This window comes from Momordica charantia (assembly GCF_013281855.1).
Source record: "Momordica charantia cultivar OHB3-1 chromosome 7 unlocalized genomic scaffold, Mcharantia_2.0 BLBB01000007.1, whole genome shotgun sequence".
Classification (NCBI taxonomy): Eukaryota; Viridiplantae; Streptophyta; class Magnoliopsida; order Cucurbitales; family Cucurbitaceae; genus Momordica; species Momordica charantia.
Genome location: NW_028275165.1, coordinates 2384785 through 2409415, shown reverse-complemented (window position 1 = coordinate 2409415; position 24631 = coordinate 2384785). Strand labels below are relative to the sequence as shown.

General features: G+C 32.0%; 1 protein-coding gene and 1 long non-coding RNA gene across 2 annotated transcripts; one reads left to right on the top strand and one right to left on the bottom strand.

Annotated features, from left to right (window-relative positions):
- Positions 1-6698: 6698 nt before the first annotated feature.
- Positions 6699-7846, bottom strand: LOC148209994 (uncharacterized). The gene is made up of 2 exons (XR_015792316.1): positions 7598-7846; positions 6699-7509 (listed from the first exon to the last, which is right to left on the bottom strand). It is a non-coding gene; the product is annotated as an uncharacterized LOC148209994 (long non-coding RNA).
- Positions 7847-18853: 11007 nt separating this feature from the next.
- LOC111018583 (2-oxoglutarate-dependent dioxygenase 19-like) lies at positions 18854-24396 on the top strand. The gene is given in 5 exon segments (XM_088126827.1): positions 18854-19092; positions 19968-20203; positions 22805-22900; positions 22902-23130; positions 23935-24396. Coding segments are annotated over 5 exon segments (1017 nt in total). The 5' UTR covers positions 18854-18885; the 3' UTR covers positions 24184-24396.
- The last annotated feature ends 235 nt before the right edge of the window (positions 24397-24631 follow it).

The following is a 24631-nucleotide window of genomic DNA, read 5'->3' as shown; positions in this document are numbered from 1 at the left end:
CAAGATTATGTTAGATACAAATCGATAAATGTAGGGATTGAACTTATAATTTAACAAAAAAAAAAGAAATATCAGACCAACAATTATTAGAGAAGGGAAATTATTGTAGTTTTTTCATTTTTCTTTTGAATAATTCGAAGTCACAATTTTTTGGTCGGACATAAAGACCTTAATCTATGAACTATGTTCAAGTTTGGCGGGAAGTTTTTTTTTTTTAATACAACATGTAGGAGGTGGGAGATCGAACTCACAATTTCTTGGTTGGAGATATATATCAATTACCTCTAAACTTTTCTCGCTTTGATCGGTTGCCGCCGGGGAGTTTTAAAGCCTAAAATGAGTGTTTATTGGTCATTTAAGAAAGGAGGGTAGCTCTCCACAAGCCTAGGGTAGAATTGGGGTCTGTGTATGATTTGTTTTTGTTTTTGTTCAAATGTCTCTCATCTGTCAAAATTGAATGCTTTGCCTTTGCCAAACTGACATATTTTCAGATTATATCAATCCAACAACCACTATCTTCTTCTTCTTCAATGCTCATTTCTTTCTCCTCTTTGTAATTTACTTCAAAAAAAGTGGGTGGAAAATCACAAACCATTTCAATTTTCCATTTTTGAATAGGAGGGGTCCATTGCATTAATTACTTATAAACATCTTTCTTTTATCTAACAAATTTTGTTCTAAATATTGTTTGGAAATTGAGTAACAATTTAGAACCATTTTCTTAAAGGTTGAGGTGGGGATAAACATGACAGATTTTGGAATGTAGAGATTAAATAAGTTCTTCACTCGTACTTTTAATGATCAAAAGTGTAATTTATCATTTTTTGAAAATAGACTTTGATTTAAACTGTAATTTAGTGAACATGTTCTCCTGAGATTTAAAAATCATAAACTTACTTTATTAAAGGTTGAAGGTTTGAATCCTCCACTTCTCTTGTTGAATTACTAAAAAATGACGATTTAAAACTATTACTACTTTTTAGGATGGGTATGAACCTAACTTTTAATTGTCTTCGCTTGAAATAAGGAAACAAGTGCTTTATTGTCACCAATGAATGCCTCAACCATTAAAACATGAACTATTTATTATCACACCCTAACTTTAGTAGGACGATGGAAAATTAAAACTCATAGATTTTAAGTTATAGATCGTTTTCTTATGTCGAATCAAGAGAATAATCCATCATAAAGATACCAAGATTAGCCTACCTTAATCTATTGTTAAAAGTCAATACGAGCATAAATTAGCGGTTAAGGCATCTTTGCTCACCCTCTAAAAGTCGGATGTTCAATTCTCCATCCTCATATTTGTTATACTAAAAAAATCTATTGTTAAAAGATGAAGTACCAATTTGATCTTTCAGATCTAAATAAATCACGAATTTGCCTTAGTTTTATTCTCTAATAAAGAAGAAACATTCTTTCTTGACGAGAATGAAAGTAGGTAACCATAAATATAAACTCTATTTGTGCTCCCACCCAAGTCTGTCGCTACACTAGAAACAGAACACGTACCCTTTTTCAATGCACTAATTTGTCTATGCGACTTCACCAGCTCGCCTGAACGTCTGACAGCTGAGGTATGAACTCGATGGCTTATCAAATTCATGTTTCCCTTTTCTGTACTTCTCAACTGTTTAACTTGAGCTTATGACAGATTCTTCTGATCTGTTCTGGCCATCAATGCTGCTGGTTCTCTAAGGTCTCGCCTGGAACCATCTGCAGTTACTCTGTTCATTGTATGTCTCAAATGAACCCTTGGCAACCTCAAACTCTGACACATAAACAAAAGATGTCTTTCGGCCTGTTGCCACCACCTTGTATTCCCTCTTGAGCTTCCAGCAACTCCACTAAACTCATTGCTGTAGCCATCGTCATCTAGCTTCCCTGCGGATAACAAATTAAATCTGAAGCTAGGATAAAGAAGTGATAAAAAAAAATCGATGAATCGATACAAATTTAATTATTTTATCGAAATATTATAAATATCATCTCGTCTCGAACTTCCAGAGCTCCTTTGTAGTGGCTCCATTTCATTATATATAATATAATTTAAAGAGTAAAAGTTAAATAAATGGGAACACTATTAGAATAGTGGAGTGGATCCAGTATTAGGCTAGAGAACTTAGGGCCACATCAGTCCAATACATTGTAACCAAAATTATGGGCCAAAATGGGAGCCTAAGGTTGGAGAATCTGAAGAGATTGTATTTCTTTAGAAAGGTTATTCAATGCGACTGTGACCGCTGTCATTATTTTATTTTAACCATTAAATATACGGTCGATTTTTTTTTTTTTTAAGTTTCTCTTTTAACATATTGTTGTAAAGGTATATTTATTGTCAAAATCATTTCCATTTCTATGAATCATGTTTGATAAATTAAAAAAATTGATTTTAGAGAATTTTAAAATAACTTTAGATTGATTTTTAAGGTATCATTTGATGGTGATTTTGAAAATTAATTATACTTAAATATCTTTTTTCAATATTACTAATTCTACCATCACTCTCAATTACACCCTAAGACTACCAACCACATTATTCGAGCCACTCAAAAGACTTGTATGATAAACGAGCGTTATGATAAGATCAAATCTCTTGATCACTTCATGGCATCAGTTGTAATTTAATTGAAATAAATGAAAAATATATTGAGTGAAATTTTAAGCAGGTATTAAATTTTTGTCGAGATGTCGACATTTTCATATGTCCATAGGTTCAACATCGACTCAACGGATGAATCAAAATTTCTATCGTATCACAAAAAAAAATCGAAAAAATATTAAAAAAATATCAACAAAATATCACTAATATGAACATAATATAAATACTAATAATTTTAACTTATTTAAAAAGAGTAAAATGTTTAATTGTTGATTTATTTAAATATTTGTTATGAATTTTTATTTTTATATTTTTCGAGAAATATTCATAGACATCGATATTTTATTGATATTTTCATCGACATTTCCATAAAATGGAGATCTTTAACATTTCCATCATCGTAATATTTAAAAGCTTGATTGTAAAACAATAAAAACATAGGGATCAAACTAATTTTTACCCTAATTTTTCAATTTCATCAAAGTGTACCTTAAACTTAGATAAGTATTGCACAAGCTCTCATTTGTGAAATCGATGAAAAATGTATTCTCTTCTGCATCTAATGCATTATAAAAAACATATATTTAATATGAAATTGATAAGATTTAGAAAAAAACGACCACTATATCGAGCTCTTATTTTTTATTTCTTTTTTAGTTTATAAGTTTTGATAGAGTTAGTTAATGGTCGAGTTAATCCAACTTAATTTTGTGTAAAATTAGTTAATCATTATATCAGTGAGTTTCAAGAGGTTTTTTTTTTTTTAATTTTTTTCTTAGACTTGATAAGTGAATTAACAAATTAAATGGAGGGTAAAATAGCAACACTTGTCAAATTTTAGGTCCAATTCGATAGGATCAAAACTAACGACCCGTTTGATAACCATTTTAGTTTTTGGTTTTTGGTTTTTCTTGTTTTTAGTTTGAGATAATGTCTTCGGAGGGTTGTTTTAGAAACTTATTTACACAAATATCTAAATTTTTTCTAATTTTACACTTTTAGATTTCTGCCTGTAGGATTTTATTTTAATTCCAATTTTACCCTTATTTATTGTATTTACATTTATTAGAGTTATTTGTTTTTTTAATATAAAAGATCTAATTCCATAAATTATTATTATAATCCTTTAATTATTGTGACCCATGCTACTTTTCAACACAAATCCCTTAATTCACTTATTCAAAACCTTAATTTACTCATTCAAAAAGATGGATTTTCTCTTAATTCACTCCCACATTGATGCTCAATTTTCAAAGATAATTCAAAATCAAAAAAACATCTTTTGAAGTCTCAATAAACATATATTCGCATATTCAAAAAATATATTCAAAATCACAGTATATATCCACTTATATATCCGCATATATACAAGTGAGTTATAAGATATATCTACTTATATATCCGCATATATACATTCAAAATCACTATAGTATATATCCGCATATCCGCATATCCGCATATATACAAGTTGAGTTAAGATATATCCTAATCAAATCACTATACTATATATCCTCACATATACAATATTTCACCAAATCAGAAATTGAAAACATCCATTGGAATTCAAACCTTTCAATATGGAGATGAACTGCTCTGGTGGCTGAGAAAAATGGAGGCGGTCGGAGATGAAGGCAGACAAATGTCGGTCGGAGACGAAGGCAGGCAGAAACGCCTGAAGAATAAGAACCAACAGAAATCTCTTTTCGAAGGCGGTTGGAGATGAAATGCTCTTGCGACAAAGAAAGGTAGGAGAAGAGGAACGAAGGGTCGGAGAAGAGGAACGGACGGTCGGAGAAGAGGAATGGAGGGTCGGAGGAAGAAAAGAAAAACGATGAAGAAGAAAGAGGTGGGTTTCGAAAATGGATGAGTTTTTGGGGTTTTGGAATTTTTTAATTTTGGAAAGTATCATTAGCACATTAACGGATTTGACCCCTCAATTTACCAATTCTAAATTTTAATAATTATTTAATATTGAGATGGATCCCAAGGATATACTAGTAATTTGTGTTATGGGTACCAGGAATTGTTTCATGACAAAAGTGTAAATTCTATACTTTTAGTACTAATCCCTTTACGTAATTATGATTTCTAAACAAATAATCTATGTACTAATCCCTTTTAGTTTTTAGTTTTTGGTTTTCTGTTTTTAAAAAACAAAAACCATATATGTTTGATAACCATTTTTTGTTTTTTGTTTTATGTTTGGTAACTATTTTTAGTTTTTTGTTTTTAAAAAGTTTGAAAATTGAAAATTGAAAATACATATTAGAGAGAGAAAATTTTATGTAGAATAGAGATGAAAATAGTGTGAGTTAGAGTGATGATGCTCTCCCTCATTCTCGTGCTCGAAAAAATTTTTAATCTCTGTCTCCACCTCGTTCTTGGGTCCGAGAGATGTTCTCGAGAAAAATTATAGGTTTTATAATTGTTTTTAATTTTTTTAGAATTTAAGTGTAAAAAAGTGTAATAAATATATATTAATTATTTAAAAAATGGAATCGGGGACGGGGTCTGGACATACATTTCCTATTTTTGGGACCCGACCCTGCGGAAATTTTTGTCTTTCCCCTAATGTAGAGATATGAAAATAGAAGTTTAGAGAGATGTAAATAAACTTTTGGAAGATAAATTTTAGAGAGATAAATAAAAATATTTAGAAAAAATAGTGAAAGAAAAGTTAAAAACAAAAAGAGAATTTTTTAGAGAAAAAAAATAAAGTTGAGAAGAAAAGATATGTTAAAGAAAAAAAAAGAAATTATATAGAAAGAGAAAAATTACAGTAAAAACAAATTTTGAGATAAAAACAAGATTCAAAAAATAGTTTTTAGAGCAAATAAATAAATACAAAGATAAATAAAATTAACAATGGAAGAAAATTGAACTACAATTTTCAGAGGAAAAATAGATTATAAAGAGAAAGAAAAATTATAAAAGATGAAATTTTAATGAGAAAAAAGTTAGGAAAAATATTAAATTTTTAGAGAGATAAGTAAAATTGGTATGTTAGGATAAAAAACAAAAATACAGAAAATCTTGAAGATAGACAAATAACCATAAATATTCAAAATGTGAAAATTTTAGAGAGAGAAAAATAAAGTTTGTAAAGAGAAATTTAGAAATAAAAAAAATTTTAGATTGAAAAATAAATTTTTTAGAGATAAATATGAGAAAGAAAAAAAAAAGTTGAGTATTACAAGAAAAAAGTGAGATTTTTAAAAACAAAAACCTGTTTTTGAATTTTTTCTTTTTTGAAATTTACGTAGAATTTCAAAATGGTTTTTGAAAAACAAAAAAGAGAAAATTGTATTGGTTATCAAACAATCCTGTTTTTGAAAAACTAAAAACCAAAAATAAAATTGTTATCAAACGGGCCTAAACAATTTAGGACAAATTTTTAAATGTTAATTCTAATGGAAATATCATCTCAATTCTTTTCAATTCTGTTTGGAAAGATCGATGAAAACATTGATGAAAAGTTGATGACTATCAATATTTTTTGAAAATTTAATTAAAAAATAAAAAATTTATAGAAATTGTTTAAATAAACAAATAAACATTTAGGTTTAACATTTAAATAACTTCTAAATTAAGTTCAAACTTCTTGTTATTAATATTGTGCACATACCAACATAAGGTTAACTTAAGAGTAGTTGACACTTGTCTGTCACGAGAGATCATGAATTCAAATTATCTACCCATTTGTTAATAGTATTATATATAAAAATATAAAAATTAATGAGATATTAAACGAGGTGGGGATGGAGGATTGGGGGAGTCGGTGACCCCGATTAGGATCTCCAGTTTAACCCTATCCCCAATCAAACTGTAGATTCCCCAATCCGACTGGATTGGGTATCCATAGAGTTCGGATCCTACAAGTTTTTTTACGATCCCTACTTGTTCTACTTAAAGAAAATGATTGGCATATAAATAATATTTCGTTGGTATTTTATAATAATGTAAATATAGATTCACCCTTAACCTCGAGATACCATGATTTGGGGGTAATTTTTTTTTTTTTTTTTAAGAAACAAAATTATAATTTTACCTAAATTTAAAGAAAAAAATTATGAGAGAGTGACAGAGGAAGTGGTGGCGCAAAAGAAAGAACTATTACTGCAGTTTAATCGAGCACAGTTACTCCATCAATGGAGATCGATTCCTTACACAAGAAGAAAACGAAAATTTTGGAAGAAGAAACTCAAGCTACTTTCATGGCTGCCATCGCCACCACCATAGAATCCGACCTCGCGGAATCGGCCCCTGCTTCCGTCTCGCACTTCAAGATCCCACCGTTCTTGCTCAAAACCTTTCGAAAAGGACCATTTGATCACTGCAACGACCACTATGTGGAGGGAAAACGAAATTCCAGCGAGATCGAGATCAAGAAGAACTGGATCCGCGCTCCGGAGAAGCTCTTCGAAGTTGCCTCCGTGATCTGCAAAATCTTCGGCGGAGCGAAACTGTCGGCCTGCGGAATCGGAAGCAAGGTCGTCGATGGAGAAGATGAAGACGACGAAGAAGATCGTGGAGATTATTGTTTGAGCGAATCGGAAGGCGGAGAGGATTATCGCGTTGAGAAGATTTTCGCGGCGGAATCCGACGACGGATCGGGAACGGAGAAGAAAATTGGACGAGACGAGAAAATTTCAAGCCAATCGAGACATCCTACATCGATCTTGGAGGTATTTAGCAAGAAGAATGCTGTCAATTTCAGTTTCAGTTTCAATTTAGGTTTCAATTTCATCAAGAGCAGAATCTGCAAGGGCAAAAACGGCGACAGAAACAGCAATCTCAACTACGATCAACATCTCCGAGAAATTGAATCTGCCGCTCGATTAACGGTGTTTGGAATCCGAGAAAATCCGAAACGACTGCTTCAGATTCCGTCCCGAGAACGGAAACTGACGACGGAAAATTCATATCATGAAGATGATGAAAACGGAGAAGAATTGTGGCAGAAAAGAATTCTAATGGGAGAGAAATGCAAACCTCTGAATACTTCTGTAAGTCTTCGATGCAATCAAAATGGCATGACTTCGCCATAGATCCTCCATCGATGTTCTTCATTCTTCGAACAATGGATGTTCTTCATTCGTAAATTTTTCCCCCCTTCTTTTTCCCGCTTCTGGTTTTTGGGGTTTTTCTGCAATAAAAATACTTTAAAAAAAGAAATTAAAATATTTTATTAAAACTTTCTTTTTACTTTTTTTTAATTATTATAATTATAAATTTGGTGTTTGAGCGAAATTTCAATTTGTATTCTATGATTTTAAAAGTTTAATTTACTCCTGTTTTAAAAGTTTCAATTTAATTTTCTTAGTTTAGTCAAATTTCACAAAATGTCGATATTGTTACTATATAGTAACATTATTTTAGTTAAATATATAATGCCTCTTTAATTTTTTTAAGTATTTATTAAAAATTGTTTATAACGATATAGTTCTTATAATTTCAAATTGGTAACAATTTAGTCTTTATCGTGAAAAAATGTGTTGATATTGTGAAAATTTTGCAATTAAGTAAAAACATTATTACGTTGATGAGGGATGAAGCGTATTATTCTTCTAACGATTTTAATTTAATCCTATGGTTTGGACTTAGTATCAATTGATCTCTTATACTTAAAAAGTTTTAATTTGATTTAACTAGTTTTAGTCAAATCTCACAAAATGTCCATATTTATTTATGAGATAAAACTTTTTTCCCTTTCTATTAAGATTTAGAGTTGAGTAAAAAAATAAAATGAAGTATGTAAATTTTAAAATGGATAGAACAGATTAGTGACAATTTGTGAGTGGACTCAACTTAAAAGATCAAATTGAAATTAAATTGAAACTTTTAAGGTCATAGAAATCGTATTGAAATTAAGTCAAAATATAGTGACAAAATTGAAACTTTTAAAATTATAGGGACAAAATAATAATAAAAAAAGATTATAGAGACAAAATTGACCTAGATTTTATAAAAATCAATTTTCATGGTTTTTTTTTTGTAATTTTAAAATATATTATAAAACAAAAAGGAAGGAATAAAAACAAAAATTAGAAAAGGATATAATATGTGTTTTAAAAAATGTTAAAAACTAACTTTTAATACTTTTTAAAGAAAATATAACATAAATTTTGATATTATTTTGTGACTTGGATTATGTAATTTATATTGTACCTCTGAAGATTTAAAAAGAATATATATATTGTACCTCTAAAGTATCATCACTGAAAATTTCCAAAATTTGCTAAATTTTAAAATACATATTTATACTACACTACTTGACGCAAAATTTGAGCTAAAAGCTTCACAACAATAAAGAAAATTTCTCTTTTGGTTAATTATTTTCAAAAAAGTAGAAGAGAGAAAAAAAAAAAAAAGAGAAAACAGAGGAGAGAAGATAGAGAATATGATGTATATGCTACATTTTTTCTAGAGTATGGTAAGAGAGCTATAGTTCAAATCACTAGGCAAAGTTTGAGCTAAAAGCTTCACAATAAAAAACATTTCTCTATTAGCTAATTATTTAAAAAAGGTAAAAGAGAGAAAAAAGAGATAGTAGAGAGTCACTGAAAATGAAGGTGCACCGTGTTGTTATTGGTGGTAACTAACCAACTACAATTCTTTTAACTAACCATGCTTTTATAGTCTCAAAATCTGGTACCGGTTCATCTATGTACTCTTTCTCTATACTCAGATATCACACTTACGTTTTAAAAAATTAGGCAATATTAAGAGGGTGGGCTGAAAATGGCCATCCATGCTGCTTTTCCAAAAAAAAAAAAAAAATACTTCTCAAATTTACCATATCATTAAAAGTTAAAACTTCTATGATTACTAGTAAATATTAAAATGTAACAAACACACGAAGCTTTAACTTGCATCCACTATTTCATTGATCATTTGGTAACTCTCAGTTTCTATGTACACATTGTAGATCTTCTGTGGTCACTTGCCACCAACTTTGATTCTCTAGTGAGTTTTCATGGGTCACTATCGAGCTCACTTCGACAACTGTTATCTCAACAACCAATGTACTAAAACATGTGCATAAGTGTACACCAAAAAGTCAGTTGTAGTAATGAAACAAGGTTGTAATCCACAAGGATTGAGATTAATACTTTAAAATTTACTCAATAATACCAAATAATTCCAAACTTTAATATTTAGGAATATTAACTAACGCTAAGAAGAATTTAAACAAATAGACATGCAAAATAAAACTTGGAACAACGAAAGGTACTAGAAACAAGCAGGGACAAAAGAAAGCGATCCCAAGGAAGATTTGTAATAGTAAAAGGGAAATGGGGGAGATTGACTGTGCTTTGTATACTGATCTCAATAGACGCTCCTAGCATCGATTTCTTACTGTTGCTCAAACCGACATGGCTTCCTTCTGAAACATCTAGGTAACGAATTGCTCACAACTTTTGTTGCTAGAATCGCACACACGAAATAACTTATAAGCGAAGTTAGATGAATCTTATTCCTAAGCATTCATTAATCTAACTAAAAATGTAGACTAAGCTCAAGTAGAGCCAAACAAATCTCTTATATATTTTTTCAAATCGTACAAGACCTACCAAACTGAAAATGGTGGCCAACATAATCAAAGAGATGAAAGCATACCAATAAACTCTACTTAACCAACAAGGAAATCGTACTACAACATATATTGTTCACATTTTACAGCTTGCAATCTTCCACGAAATGGGGTTTAATGCATGGGGTGGGGGAAACAAAAAAGAAAAGAGTCTGAAACCATCCATTCTCGTGGAAGTAGAAGAAAGCAGCAAATGGACCTCAAGGTTCTGTTCTGTCTCTTGCTTGGTTTTTGGACAATATTCCCCCTTGAGATCTGTTGTGACGGCGAGACAACTTGGAACTTTTAAATTGCTCCTAAATTTTAGGCCAACAGACATCAGCTGTACGGATATTGGGTAAAATCCTCGTAAAAAGAAGTTACCGTGTTGCCCTAAAATTCCTGCTAATTTATTCTCCAACTTCAGACGTCTTATCATAGTTGCTTGCCTTAACTACTCCACTTCTGCTGCTCCAACATTTCCAGAGGATAAAAAACAGCAAGAACTAAGTCATATCTTTTAAATTCATTACAGAACAAGGATGCTTCATTACAGAATAAGGATTCAAGCATGATTTTCATATTTCTTATCTAAATCCTAACTTGGCATGCTATTATGACCAGGACCCTCACAATTATACTCAATTAAACCCAAGTTTCTATTAAAATAATTCTCCTTCTTCGAGGAGTTATCAATAACTATCATTGTCTTAACTTACATATAGAGATAAGATTCGTCTTGATTTTGGTCACATACGTGACATTTGACAGCACAACTCAATTCTATTGTCAGTCTTCAAATGAATATTTCTAATATCTCTCGACTGGTAGATTCTTCATTCCCCATATTCACTAGGCCATGATTGCATGCAATAAAAGATGTGAAAAACCTTTTATTGGAAGATATATGTATGAAAAATGCATTTTCAATTACTCATTCTAATGAGCGATTTACAATGTTTGCGTTATTCTTAAACCAAACAAGGACATCGTGCATAACTATCTTTGTCTCGCTTATTTAGATCCTCCTTCAAGTTTCTACATTGTCTCTTGAAGTGAACCATTTTTATGACACATTCGACTTCTTTATTCTCATTTCTTCTGACATTTCTCTATTGTATCGTCAAATTCAATATTTTCTTTACCCTTTTGAACAGCCAAAGGATGTGAATTTTTTCCATTTCAACTTTCCTTCCAATTTTCAATCTTTTTATCTCCTAAAAAGTTAGACTCAATTGTCTTCGTCGTTTTTTAACTATCAAGTTAAGACGTCAGTAATAGATCATTGCATTCACCTTGTCACTCTAAAAGTAATATTAACTGAAGCTAGTTGGTTTTAATTAAATTTGTGACTCATTAATATGATATCTTACCGAAGCATTCTCATCCATTCAAATGTTAAAAGACCTCCCAAGTCCTAACAAGACATACCTTACTATTGGTAGATAGTTTTTCGTATCAGTTAATTGGTGCTTCAATAAAATCTTTTGCAATTGTTTCATTTGCCATGGAACTAGTTACATTCATTAACAAACACACACAATCTGATAATAGTTACTGCTTGTTCATCAATACTTCCTAAACATCATCTTTTATCCCATTTTGGTTGTTTCTTTGAAGCATTTTGCGGGTTAAATGTGCCACATTCATCAACAAACACAATATGATAATAGTTACGGCTTGTTCATCAATTGCTTCCTAATCTTCATCTTTTATCCCATTTTGGTTGGTTGTTTGAAGCATTTTGCAGGTTAAATAGTCTTTAATTTGCATCTTCTTCAAACATCCAAACTTCCTCCTATCAAACCTGGTAATTTCTTCAAAATTCAACTATTATGCAATTTTCATAGTCCTAAAACCAAAAGCTTTGGCACTAGCTAGTTATTGGGAATTTTCTCTAATTAAGGCTATTCAATAAGAACATAACTAGTTTTCCTTCCACGTGACAAAACAGATCACAATTAAATAAAAATGAAAGGAAATACAAGATAGGGATAGAAAAGTTTGACACTATAATTTATATAATTGGTTCGTCATAAACTCGAGACTACGTCCAGTCTTCTGCAACTGTATGTTATACTACAATATAAAAATTACAATGAGATCATGTCTCTAACACTTTTTAAAGCTCTCAACCTACCACGTCAATCCCAAACATTGTGACACTACTACCTTGTAGCATCAATTATCCTACATTTTTCTTTCATCTTTTTCTTTTGGAGTGTTGCGGTAGCATATGAGACACTATGATGCTACGATATCACGACACACTTCTTCCCTACTTCACGCTAGCATCACAACGCTCTGAGCAATATCTTGACGCTATTCTCTCCAGTCTAGCTATCTCTACAACGTTGTTTTTTGACTCCACGATCCTAACAACCAAGAATCAATCTTGTACATTTTTCAAGGTCAAATAAGCTATCTATCCCAATTTTATCTCTATTCAATATTAGAAGAGAAAAAATATAGCTTTTAAATCTCATTTCGGTCCATTAACTTTCAACTGTGTTCTATTTTAATTAGTCCATGAACTTTCAAAACGTCCATTCCAATCTCTATGATTAATTTGACGTAATGACCCACCAGATTGATAATATGACATATGAATTGTCAAATAAGCAGAGTCGCCATTGATGGCTGATTCCAAGTTAAATTATTATCATGTAAAAATCCAAAATAGGTTAGGCTACAAATTTTGAAGTTAAATCCTCGATGTGGTGCTCTGTCAAAGGTTGATTAGTACTTCTCTTCTCCACCATCTTTTGTCACACTTTTAACACTCACAAGATTTTTCTTTTCCTCTCTCTCAACTCTCGGGGAGAAGCATGGAGAAGGAACATTTCCCTCTCAATCGTATTTCTACATAGCATATAAGCCAAATTCGTACTTAATCAAAAGTCACATCATCAATATGTTAACTTGTAAACGACAAAGTATTGCCCTAACGAACAAAGTGGTGCCCTATCAAAGGTCCTTTCATATGCTACAAGAATTTCTACCTTTTCTGATGCTTTTTTTTTTGGCCGATTGTATAAAAATAGTCTATATAAGATATCTGAACATAATTAAGATTCTTTGCATTTAGTAGGGACAAATCATAATTACCAGCGGTTTAATGGAGAAAATATGTGTGTATATATAGTTTTCGACGGTTTTGAACAAACTGTCGATATAGGATCAGACAGTTGGACCAAACCCGTTGTCCCAACGTTTATTTGGAAACAGTCGAGACAAATAAGTTTTGACTGACTGTTTTCAAGTCGACGAAAACTAGTCTCACCCAACAGTTTTCAATCGTCAAGAGGAAAGCTTTCCCAACTATTTTAAACAGTAAGCAAAAGTTGTCTTTGTCTGACTATTTATTTTAGTCGAACAAAGATTATTTATTACGTTAGAAAAACATACTTTGCCCACAAATCAGACTATTTGTTGGTTTTGACATCCATCAAAAGCAAATCAGACTTGAATAAAAATGAAAGGATATACGGGATAGAGATAGAAAAACTTAACACCACAATTTATACTAGTCCGCCCCAAATCGGGACTACTTTCAATCTTATGCTACTCCAGATTCTACTATAATATGAAAATTAGAATAGAATCTCTTTAGCACTCTTCAAATCTCTCAAGGTTCTACAACAATTACTACCTGACTGTCCCACAACATTGGCTACTTAGACTTCCTTCTAACATAAACTCTTGCTAAACCCACAAAGAACAAGCTATCGTCAATGCTCTGCGGCCATCAATCATCGATCTCTACTCACATCTTATTTCACATCTTAAAAGACCTAGTATAAAGCAACAATTTTATAGAGAGTTTCGCCATAGCATGATGACTCTATGAACTTATAGCATCAAGCATGCATTTTTCTTCCATCTTTTTCTTTCGAGTGTTGCAACAGCGTTGAGATGGTACTATATCGTCTCAATGCTACAACATGAATGCATACTTCTTCTCCACTACTCGCCAACATTACGACACTCTCACTAGTGTCTTGACATTGTTTTTCGAGTCAGCTAACTCTACAACATTTTTAATTTTGAATCAACAATCTCAACAATCAACCATTCATCTTGTAAATTTTTTCCTGTTTCTTTCTAGGTTAAGGAAGTTATCTGGGACTTTATCTCTATTATATTTTAAAAGAAAAAAAATATAGGTTTAAATCGGTTTATCAACTTTTAACTTTGCTCTATTTTAATCACGAACTTTCAAAATATCAATTTCAATCCCGACGACTACTTTATCATAAATTAATAAACAGATTGATGATGTGACATATGAATAGATGCTAACATGACTTAATAATAAGTGAGTAGCCATTTTGGGTCGAATTTCAAGTTAAATTTGTACGATGTTGGAAAAAATTAGAATAGAAGTTGTCCCATGTGGAAAATGTATAGTAAGGGCATGTGATCCAAGTGCTATAAAAAGGGCTCATGACTTTTGGTTTTATTCATCCCAATTAAAACACTTTTAGTCTGGTATATATTATTTCTATGTAAACTAAGTGATATTTGCTTTAAGAGAGTGTTTTGTGTAGTTGGGGTCAAAGAGAGAATTTTGTGTGTGGTTGTAATAATTTTTCACATAGTGTATTTTCTTTTGTGGGGCCGGGGTTTTTCTGGTTCGGAGTTCATCTTCTATTTTCTCTATTGTGTGGAATGTAGGTAGCGGTTATGATCGATTCGATAGAAAAGAAGGAATAGTGTGAAGTATGAATTTTTTTTCTATCAAGTGGTATATGAGCTTTAGATTTGTAGTTTATTGAATTTCGAAGTATGCTCTATGGTTGCAGCATTGTCTAAACTTCTAGATGAGAAAATATTTTTTGAAATGAGCTATGGTGTGAATAATATAGATTGTTCATTATTTGCAGATTTGCTAGGAGTGTGAAGTAGATATGTCGATTTTTATGAATATGGTGAGATTGACATGGAGAAATTTGATGGAACGATCAACTTCGGCTTGTGACAAGTGCAAGTCAAAGATGTGTTGATACAATCTAGGTTTACAAGGCCTTGAAAGGAAGATTGAGTGGTGATACTTTTGAAAAGCTAGCGGTGATGGTGGTACCAATAGAGTCTAATAGTACTGGTCCCAAGTTCTAAGAAGTCCAACATGAGTGATGGAGATTGAGAGGAAATGATTTTGAGGGCTGCTAACGAGATAAGAATAGGTTTGGTTAAGAATTTCCTTGTAGACGTGCATATATTTCGACAATCAAAGAATTTTGGGAGAAACTTGAAGCATTGTATTAGGCAAAAGGCATCTCAAATTGGTTGTACCTAAAGTAGTAGTTTCACACGCTGCAAATAAAGAAAAGTACGAAAATCTCATAACATTTTAGTGTTCTCAATAGCATCATTTTTGAGCTAGAGTCTATCAAAGTGAAGATAGATGACGAAGATAAGGCACTCAAGCTCATCTTGTCATTTTCACCTTCTTATAGACACAAGAAGTCGATCTTGATGTACGAGAATGAGATTTTGAATTTTGCTGAGGTTACTAGTAAACTTTTGTTGGAAGAAATAAGGTTGAAGAGTGAAGAGCTTACTTAACAGAAAAATCAAGCACTATAGCTAGCAATTGGAAGAAGAAAGACTTCGTAAAAAAAAAGTCTTTTGTGAAGATGTAGACAATTTGAGCACATGAAAAAGGAATGTCCTAACAGAGTCGATTCATCAAAGGGATCTAGGCCAGATGCTGACAGTGTTTCTCTCGTTGAGGGAGATGATGAGTTCTTTTGAAAAGAGATATAATACATCCTCATGATATGTCCGATTTATCATGATAAAGGATGCGATGTTAGCAGTTCCACAAGTTTACACGTGCATCGGCTTGGCGGTCATGAAAGTTGTGTGTGGTAGAAGTTATGTCGATGGCTGAAGAGATTTGGGTGAGCCAAGTAGATGGACGTTGCACCATAAGTTTCATCATGATTTATCGACATGTGACAAGGAAGAAAATCTTGAAATGTGACATTCCAAGTGGTCTACTTTTATGAAGTAGTTATAATTCTCTGAATTGAGAATTATGAATTGTTGGTAAAGACAACAAATATAGTAGAAGCTATGGATTTTACCAAGGTAGAAATTGTATGGTTTTGGCAAAATATTATAATAGAAGTTGTCCCACATCAGAAAGGTACTATAAGGAGAGATGTGCTTCGAGTGTTATAAAAAAGGTTCATAGCTTTGGATCTTACTAATCTCAATTAACATTTTAAGCCTGGTATGGTTAGCTCTAGTTAACTGAGTGTTATTTCTTTAGAGAGATTGTTTCGTGTAATTGGTGTCAGGGTGAGAATTTTGTGTAATTGTAATAATTTTTCACATAGTGTATTTTCTTTCGTGAGCCGTAATTTTTCTTCGATTTAGAGTTCTCCATATAAATTTCTGTGTTTTCTTTATTGTTGTTGTTTCTTTTTAATTTTTCATTTGTTCTCTCTTTATTTATGCTACAGTAGGAGTTTTTTTTCCATCAAAATTATTACCAAGAAAAAATCCAAAAATAGGTTGGGCTGGCAAATTTGAAGCTAAATTCCTAACAGTCCTATCTAAGCTTCTTTGATAGTTGACAGGTACTTCTCCTCCTCACCATTATCTCTATCAAAATTTTGTTTTTATCCATTTTGTCATTCTTTGATCAATTTCCTCTCTCTCTCTGGACTCCATGGGAGAGAGAAGCATGGAGAAGTAACCTCTCTCTCATTCATATTTCTACATGATTTTTGGGATTCAACCAAAGTTTTTCTAAACCTAAAACTAACAGCTTACTTGGCTATTAATACACACCATAGAAGTCAATACAAGCTTAGTTCAGCGGTAATTGACACTTGTATATAACCAAGAGGTCATAAATTCGAATCTCGACCTCACTTATTGTACTAAAAAAAATACGATAAATTTGGGTCTTTCAAAAGTCACGTCATCAATCTGTTAACACATGAATGACAAATTAACAATAGGACTAAATAAGATCTTTCTGGGAGTTTTAAGGACCATAATAGACATTTTAAAAGTTTTGAGACGAGAACAAATATAAAAATTGGAAAATCATTATAAGATTTTAAACCCCATAAAAACCAATGCCCACTAATATAGTTTCGTTTAGGTATAAAAATGTTCAATTTCATGACTTATTTGATAGATTCTTTTTATATTTAATTCTTATGGTCATAAAAAGTTTAAAAATTATTTAATAAAATGATGATGTATTACGAAAATACAGTTTATTTTGAATTGAAAATACTCAATGCTTTAATTGGATTAAATGGGTATGCCACTCATCCAAGAAACAAAAAAAAAAAAAAAAAAAAAAAAAAAAAAAAAAAACTTGCTCATTTTATATGACTTAACCTATGATACTTGACTCGAAATTGCTCGACATGTTATAGAAAATTGACTCACTAAAATGTTAAAATATTGACAGCCTCATGAAAGTTACCAATTTTATAGTTATATATGGTCATTATTTTAACATTTTGATAGCTATTTTGTTGCTGACTTTTTGTTTTTAAAAATTAATGTAGTAAATACTACTTGCTTTTACTCGTGTGTGTATATATATATACTTTTTAAAATCTAAACCAAATTTTAAAAACTAAAAAAATTGTTTTCAAAAAGTTGTTTTTATTTTTTATAATTGGCTAACTTTAAGAAAAGTAAAAACACAAATAAATTATAAACAAGCCAGCTTAATTTTTAAAACCAGAAACTAAAAATTGAGAAAACAATCCTTCAATGAATAAAGATAAATTGAAATTTTTTAAAGATTTGAGACACCAAATTGATTAAAATATATATTAATATTATTATTTTATAAATTTTAAATTTCTGGACCACTCGTGGAAGAATCACAAGCCCAAAGTCAAAAAATGCCTAAGTTTTGTACTTCCTATATTATAAAGATAAAATTTTAAAATGATCTTCTTTGTGATTAGATAAGGAACAGTGAGGATTGGTGGTACTAAAATATGGAAGATAAGGATTGGCCGTAGTAAAATATCAACATCTCAATTTTATGAAAATATCAATAAAAATATTATCGTTGGAACAAATATTCTTAGAAGAATTACACAAGAACAATTACACCAACTAAGAAACTTATACAAAAGTTTTCAATTCATAAACCAAACATTATTTTGTATTTTTTAAATAAGTTGTAAATGTTATTGTGTTCTAGTCGTTAAATGTTTAAATATTTACTTGAGTTTCAAATTTTGTATATTATGTTATAATACTTTCAACTTTACCTAAAAGATTTTTTTAATTAATTATTTAACAAGAATCTAAATCCATTTAGAAACTTAATTGTTGATATAAGAAATTTGGTTTGAGTTGCTTCGTGGTAACAAATCACCTTCAGCTCGTGCAGGTGAGGATTGCACGTATGCTGGCTCGGCTCAGCTAGGAATACTGTCTTGGTTGAAATGACTCAATTCTTTTTCCAATATAGCTAACTTAACTCTCTATCGGATTTGAATATTAGAGTGTACTGTGTTGGACAACCACCACATCGATTACAATGTACTTTACGTGTAAGCGGTCATTCAAAGCTCTCCTTCAAAAAAAAACTACAGAAAATTTTAATTAATTTTAGAAGATTTAAGAACCAAATTAAAAATTAAGAAGATATAAATATTTTGTTATTTATAGCCCTTCACTTTATCCTATAGCCTTGAAAGAAGAAGGTGCAATGAGGAGTGTCAAAATCATTGCTGAAACACCCAACTTAGCCTCCATTCCTTCCTCTTACATCTTCTCCGGCGCCGGCCAAGCAGTGGCTCCTCAAGATTCAATCCCCACCGTTGATTTCTCTCTACTCACCGCGGGTACCCCGGATCAACGATCCGAAGTCGTCGACGAGCTCGGCAAAGCGTGTCGGGATTGGGGCTTCTTCATGGTACGCAAGATGCCGAAGTTAAATTATACAACATGTCCCTTAATCGTTTTCAAAGTTTTCATTTCAATCGTCAACTTCTTACTTTTTGGTTTAAAAATTGCGGAGTATGAATCAAATTATTGACCTTTTGAGATGATAATTGATGTCTTATTTACCGAACATTGAGTTTTTTTTGTTTTATTTCAAAAAGACTCTTTTGTCTACCATATCGAATGTGATTAATTATATTAGAGGGTGTGTTGAGTTTTTTTAATCTAAAAAACAGAAGTATGTTTCATATTTTCAAGTTTTTCAACTTTTTAAATATGTATATTTATAAACTAATCAAATTAAATATTTAGTTTAATCTAAAATATTATTAATAAATTTATTAACATATATATCTTATAACTTTTGTATAATTATTATTTTACGATATTATATAATTTATAATATATTATGTTTTACCTATTTTAATTTTAACAAAAATAAAATAGATTTATAACATCAAATAGCATATTTATTAAAGTTCTATATTTTTTAATCTAACTCTACATTTAAAAGTTTCGAGTTCGAATACATTCAAAAATAGTTTTTAAAAACAAATCTATCAAATAAATATTAAAATATATATATATATATATATATATATATATATATTACACTCTCAACGGATTGTGGATTGCATACCAAATAGGCTTAAAAATTTATTTTTTAGTTCAAATGAAAATTTTAAAATATTAAAAGCAAAATTGAAACCAACTACCTACATGTGTTTATGGTGCATTTTATATTAATATATTTTGAATTATGTTTTAAAAGGTTTAATTTTAAAAATATGTAAAATTAATTTTATTGTATATATTATAAGATTTGGGAATTGAGATATTATGCAGGTGATTAATCATGGGGTGGAGGAGAGATTGACGAAGGAGATGATGGATTGTTGCAGAGCGTTTTTTGATCTGACGGAGGAGGAGAAGCGAGTGCACCAAACTAAGCATGTGCCCGACCCCATCAGATACGGCACCAGCTTCAATCCTCACATGGAGAAGGTCTTCTTTTGGAGGGATTATCTCAAAATCATGGTTCATCCCAACTTCCATTCTCCACCTAAACCTCCAACATTCGGGTAATTTTCTCGTTCGTCGTCGTCGAAATACTATTTTGGTCCATGTACTTATAACTTTACTTCATTTTGTGTCGAGAGACTTAACAAAAGTTTATAATATATATGGACTACTTCTCTCATTGCTAATCGATTTTGAACTAGAACCTCTTTCTATGATAATTGTAGGAGAAATCTCAAATGAATATTGAAATATACTATAGGAACTTCATATATTTTGAACATCGTATTTGCTTGATCATTATAGAAAGAGATCTCGAATGAATATCATCGTTGACGGCTTTATATCTAGTAAGAGAATGTATCATACATCGTGGTGGACATATAGAGACCTTATTGTTATAAACCATATATAGGAGCTTGGTATATATGAACAATGTGTTTGCTTGATCAGATCTGGAGTGAATAATGTTGTGTCTTTATATCTATGCGAGAATATATCATATACTATATTGGTGTTGTTGATGCAAAAATCTGTCAAGGCACGGAGGACGACCTGGGGGTCAGCTGGCAACACTTGGAGTATTCTTTTGGGGTACCTGCAAAACAAGTAGGTCACTCCGACACCCAAGTCAGTAATAATCCGAACTCAACAGATCAACGTCAGACAAATTTGCATACCTTAGTGGGTGGAGTGGAGGTGTATTTATAGAGATTTAAGGAGTAGTTACCCATCCCATCGAGGTATTTCACTGCTTTGGGGTCAGGTGACCTGCTATGAACCGTTGGTCCCTGTTGGTATCTGGATTTATCCTTGCCTTGGAGCATAAAACTTAGAAGGTTCTCATCCGCGTCTAAGTTACTGGGGCCAACCTTTGAGGTCGACCTATGATCCTTCGAGAACAGCTCGGCCTAGGACAGCTTGCCCTCCAATATTGAACTGACGATGGAATCACATGACGTCAAAGCTTGTCCTTTAGGATCTCGGCCATGGATGAGCTTAGGAGCTCTTCTATAGATGAGCTTAATAGCTCTTCCTATATGGACTTAGGATATCTTCCGCAAATGAGCTGAGGAGCTCTTCTGTAGATGAGCTTAGGAGCTTCTCCTAGATGGACTTAGGATATCTTCTGTAGACGAGCTTAGGAGCTCTTCCGTAAATGAGCTTAAGAACTCTTCCTAGATGAACTTAGGATATCTTCTGTAGATGAGCTTAGGAGCTCTTCCGTAGACGAGCTTAGGAGCTCTTCCTAGGTGGACTTAGGATATCTTCTGTGGATGAGCTTAAGAGCTCTTCCTAAATGGACATAAGAGCTCGGCCGTGGATGAGCTTAAGAGTTCTTCCTAGATGGACTTAAGAGCTTAGCCGTAGATGAGCTTAAGAGCTCTTCCGTAGATGAGCTTAAGAGCTCTTCCTAAATGGACATAAGAGCTCGGCCGTGGATGAGCTTAAGAGTTCTTCCTAGATGGACTTAAGAGCTTAGCCGTAGATGAGCTTAAGAGCTCTTCCGTAGATGAGCTTAAGAACTCTTCCTAGATGGACTTAGGATATCTTCTGTAGATGAGCTTAGGAGCTCTTCTGTAGACGAGCTTAGGAGTTCCTCATAAGTGGACTTAGGATATCTTCCGTGGATGAGTTTAAGAGCTCTTCCTAAATGGACTTAAGAGCTCGGTCGTGGATGAGTTTAAGAGCTCTTCCTAGATTGACTTAAGAGCTCGGTCGTGGATGAGCTTAAGAGCTTTTTCTAGATGGACTTAAGAGCTCAGTCGTGGATGAGCTTAAGAGCTCTTCCTAGATGGACATAAGAGCTCGGCCGTAGATGAGCTGATGAGGTCGGCCATAGATGATCTCGCCACGTGGTAGATCATATTTTTGCCCCCAACAGGTGTAAACCTTGGGAGCTTAGTATATTTTGAACGTCGAGTTTTTCTTGATCATTTTGTAGAGAGAGATCTAGAATGAATACAGTTATCTTTATATCTATAGGAGAATACATCACATACGTACCGTAGTAGAAATATGGAAAGATCTGTCCTAAACTATTAAGAGCTTCGTATATTTGAATGTCGTGGTACTTTGCTCCCTAACCGTAAGTAGCAATATTGTCCTTACCACCATCAAATGTTTGACAACTAAGAGAGAAATGTAAAAATTAAGGCTTTTTTTTTATAAAAATTAATGAGTTGTCAATTTTTCAAAGGTGGTGAGGACAAGATTTGGTTCTCATCGTTAAGGAGCCAAATAATTTACTTGAATGAATATTGTTGTCTTTATATCTACGGAAGAATATATCATATACCATGGTAGAAATATGGAGACATTTGTTATAAATCATAGGATGAGCTAGAATTTTTCAGTGGTGGTGAGAACAAGATCATTTGGTTCTCACCATTAAGGAACCAAGTAATTTCCTTGAATGAATACTGATCTTTATATCTACGGAAGAATATATCATATACCATGGTAGAAATATGGAGACATCTGTTATAAACCATAAGACGAGCTTAGTATATATTTCCAAAGGTCCATGTTTGCTTGATTGTACGAGAGAGATCTCGAATGAATACTATAGAAATTTGGAGAGATCTCTGTTCTGTAACCTACTAGCTAGTTCGGAGCTTCATAAATTTTTAACATACATTGCGTTGGCTTGACCGTTGCAGAGAGATCTCGAGCGAGTACTGCAAGAGAGTTCGAGAAATGGCGAGAGAGCTGATGAGAGGGATCTTAGAGAGCCTGAGATTGGAAGGGAGCAATTTGGAGAGCAATGAATTGGGAAGAATGTTCACAAATTCTTATAGCAAACTTATATCCACCATGTCCACAGCCAGAGCTTGCAATTGGTTTGCCCCCTCACTCTGATCATTGCCTTCTCACAGTTCTTCTTCAAAACCAAATTGATGGCCTTCAAATCTTGCATAATGACAAGTGGGTAAATGTCAATCCTATCCCCAACTCTTTTCTGGTCAATACTGCTGATCAACTTGAGGTATTTTCCCTTTTCTTTTAATAATTTATTTATATCATTGTATTAATTAGTTCTTTTTCCTATCGAGTCACCACCATACACATTAAAAAGTATCTAATAAGTCTTTAAACTTTTAAAAGTGTTAAATAGCTAGGTGAATGAAGTTTCAATGTTGTGCTGTCTAATAGATTCATAAATCTTAAAACCGTGTTCGATGTGTGTCCAGTAGATCCCTGAAGTTTAAAGAATGTCTTAAAAGAGGGATAATCTTTTAGACACAAAAACTTGAGAGTTCAATGACTTTTTAAATACGTATTTTAAAGTTTAAGAAATCTATTAGGAAAAACATTGAAAGTTACGGCATCTATTATATACTAGTGCATGTGTGTGGAATAATTGAATCTTTTAGACTCAAAAGAAGGTAATAGGTGCTTCTTTATCGGTTGAACTGTATTTGAATTGACAAAATTTCAAGAGTTCGTTTATGGTTCAATTTCCCACCTTCAACATGTAATAAATATCAAACACCTTTTAATGATTTTTGTCACGAGTGTCAACTAAATTAAAAATTAAAACAAAACAACGTAACCCTAGCGTTAATAAAGACCAAATTTGCAGTAGTGTATATTGAGTAGGAATATATAGGAATTTCATGTGACACGGAATCAATTTTCTATGTGTTTCTTTGGTAATTAATGTACGGTTAGGTGGTTGTACCGTGAGATTAGTCGAGGTATGGGCAAGTTGGTCCTGACATTCACGGATATAGAAAAAACATACCTCTCAAATTACTTACCCTAAATATGTGTGTGTTTTTTGTGATAGATCTTGAGCAATGGAAAGTACAAAAGTGTTTTACACAGAGCTATAGTGAACAACAAAGCCACAAGGATGTCTATAGCCATGGCAGTTGGACCATCACCTGAAACAGTGGTTGGTCCTGCACCACAATTGGTTCATAAACACACAAATCCTCCTTTGTTCAAGCACATCAAATACAGAGATTATTTGGAAACCATGCAAAGTGGCAAACTCGAACACAAATACGCCTTGGATCGTGTTCGTCTACTTTGATCGCGTTTTCGAATGGTAGATTATTCAAATTGTGACTCGAGTTTCTTGAGTACAACAAATTAATGCAGGGTGGGAATTTGAACTTTCGACTATAAGTGAAGACATAAGATGTCTTAATTGCTGAACTATGCTCATGTTGAATCTGTCTTTAAATTGTGATTCGAGTAATTTATCTCTTATCCTAATAGATATATATGTCTTACCATTATAATATGCTCATGTTCCATTGTTCTTATTTTATATAATTTTCAATTTGCTAAATAAATTGAAAAAACTCTTCAAAAACTATTCTTTTTACATAATTTTTAATTATGTATAAAAAAAACTCTTTTTTTACTTTCCATTTAAAGTAAATGGTTTAGATTTCAATATCTTATACATTTACATTGCAGGTCATTTTTTTTTTTTAAATAATTTATTTTGTTTCCAAAATTTCAAATAAGTATGA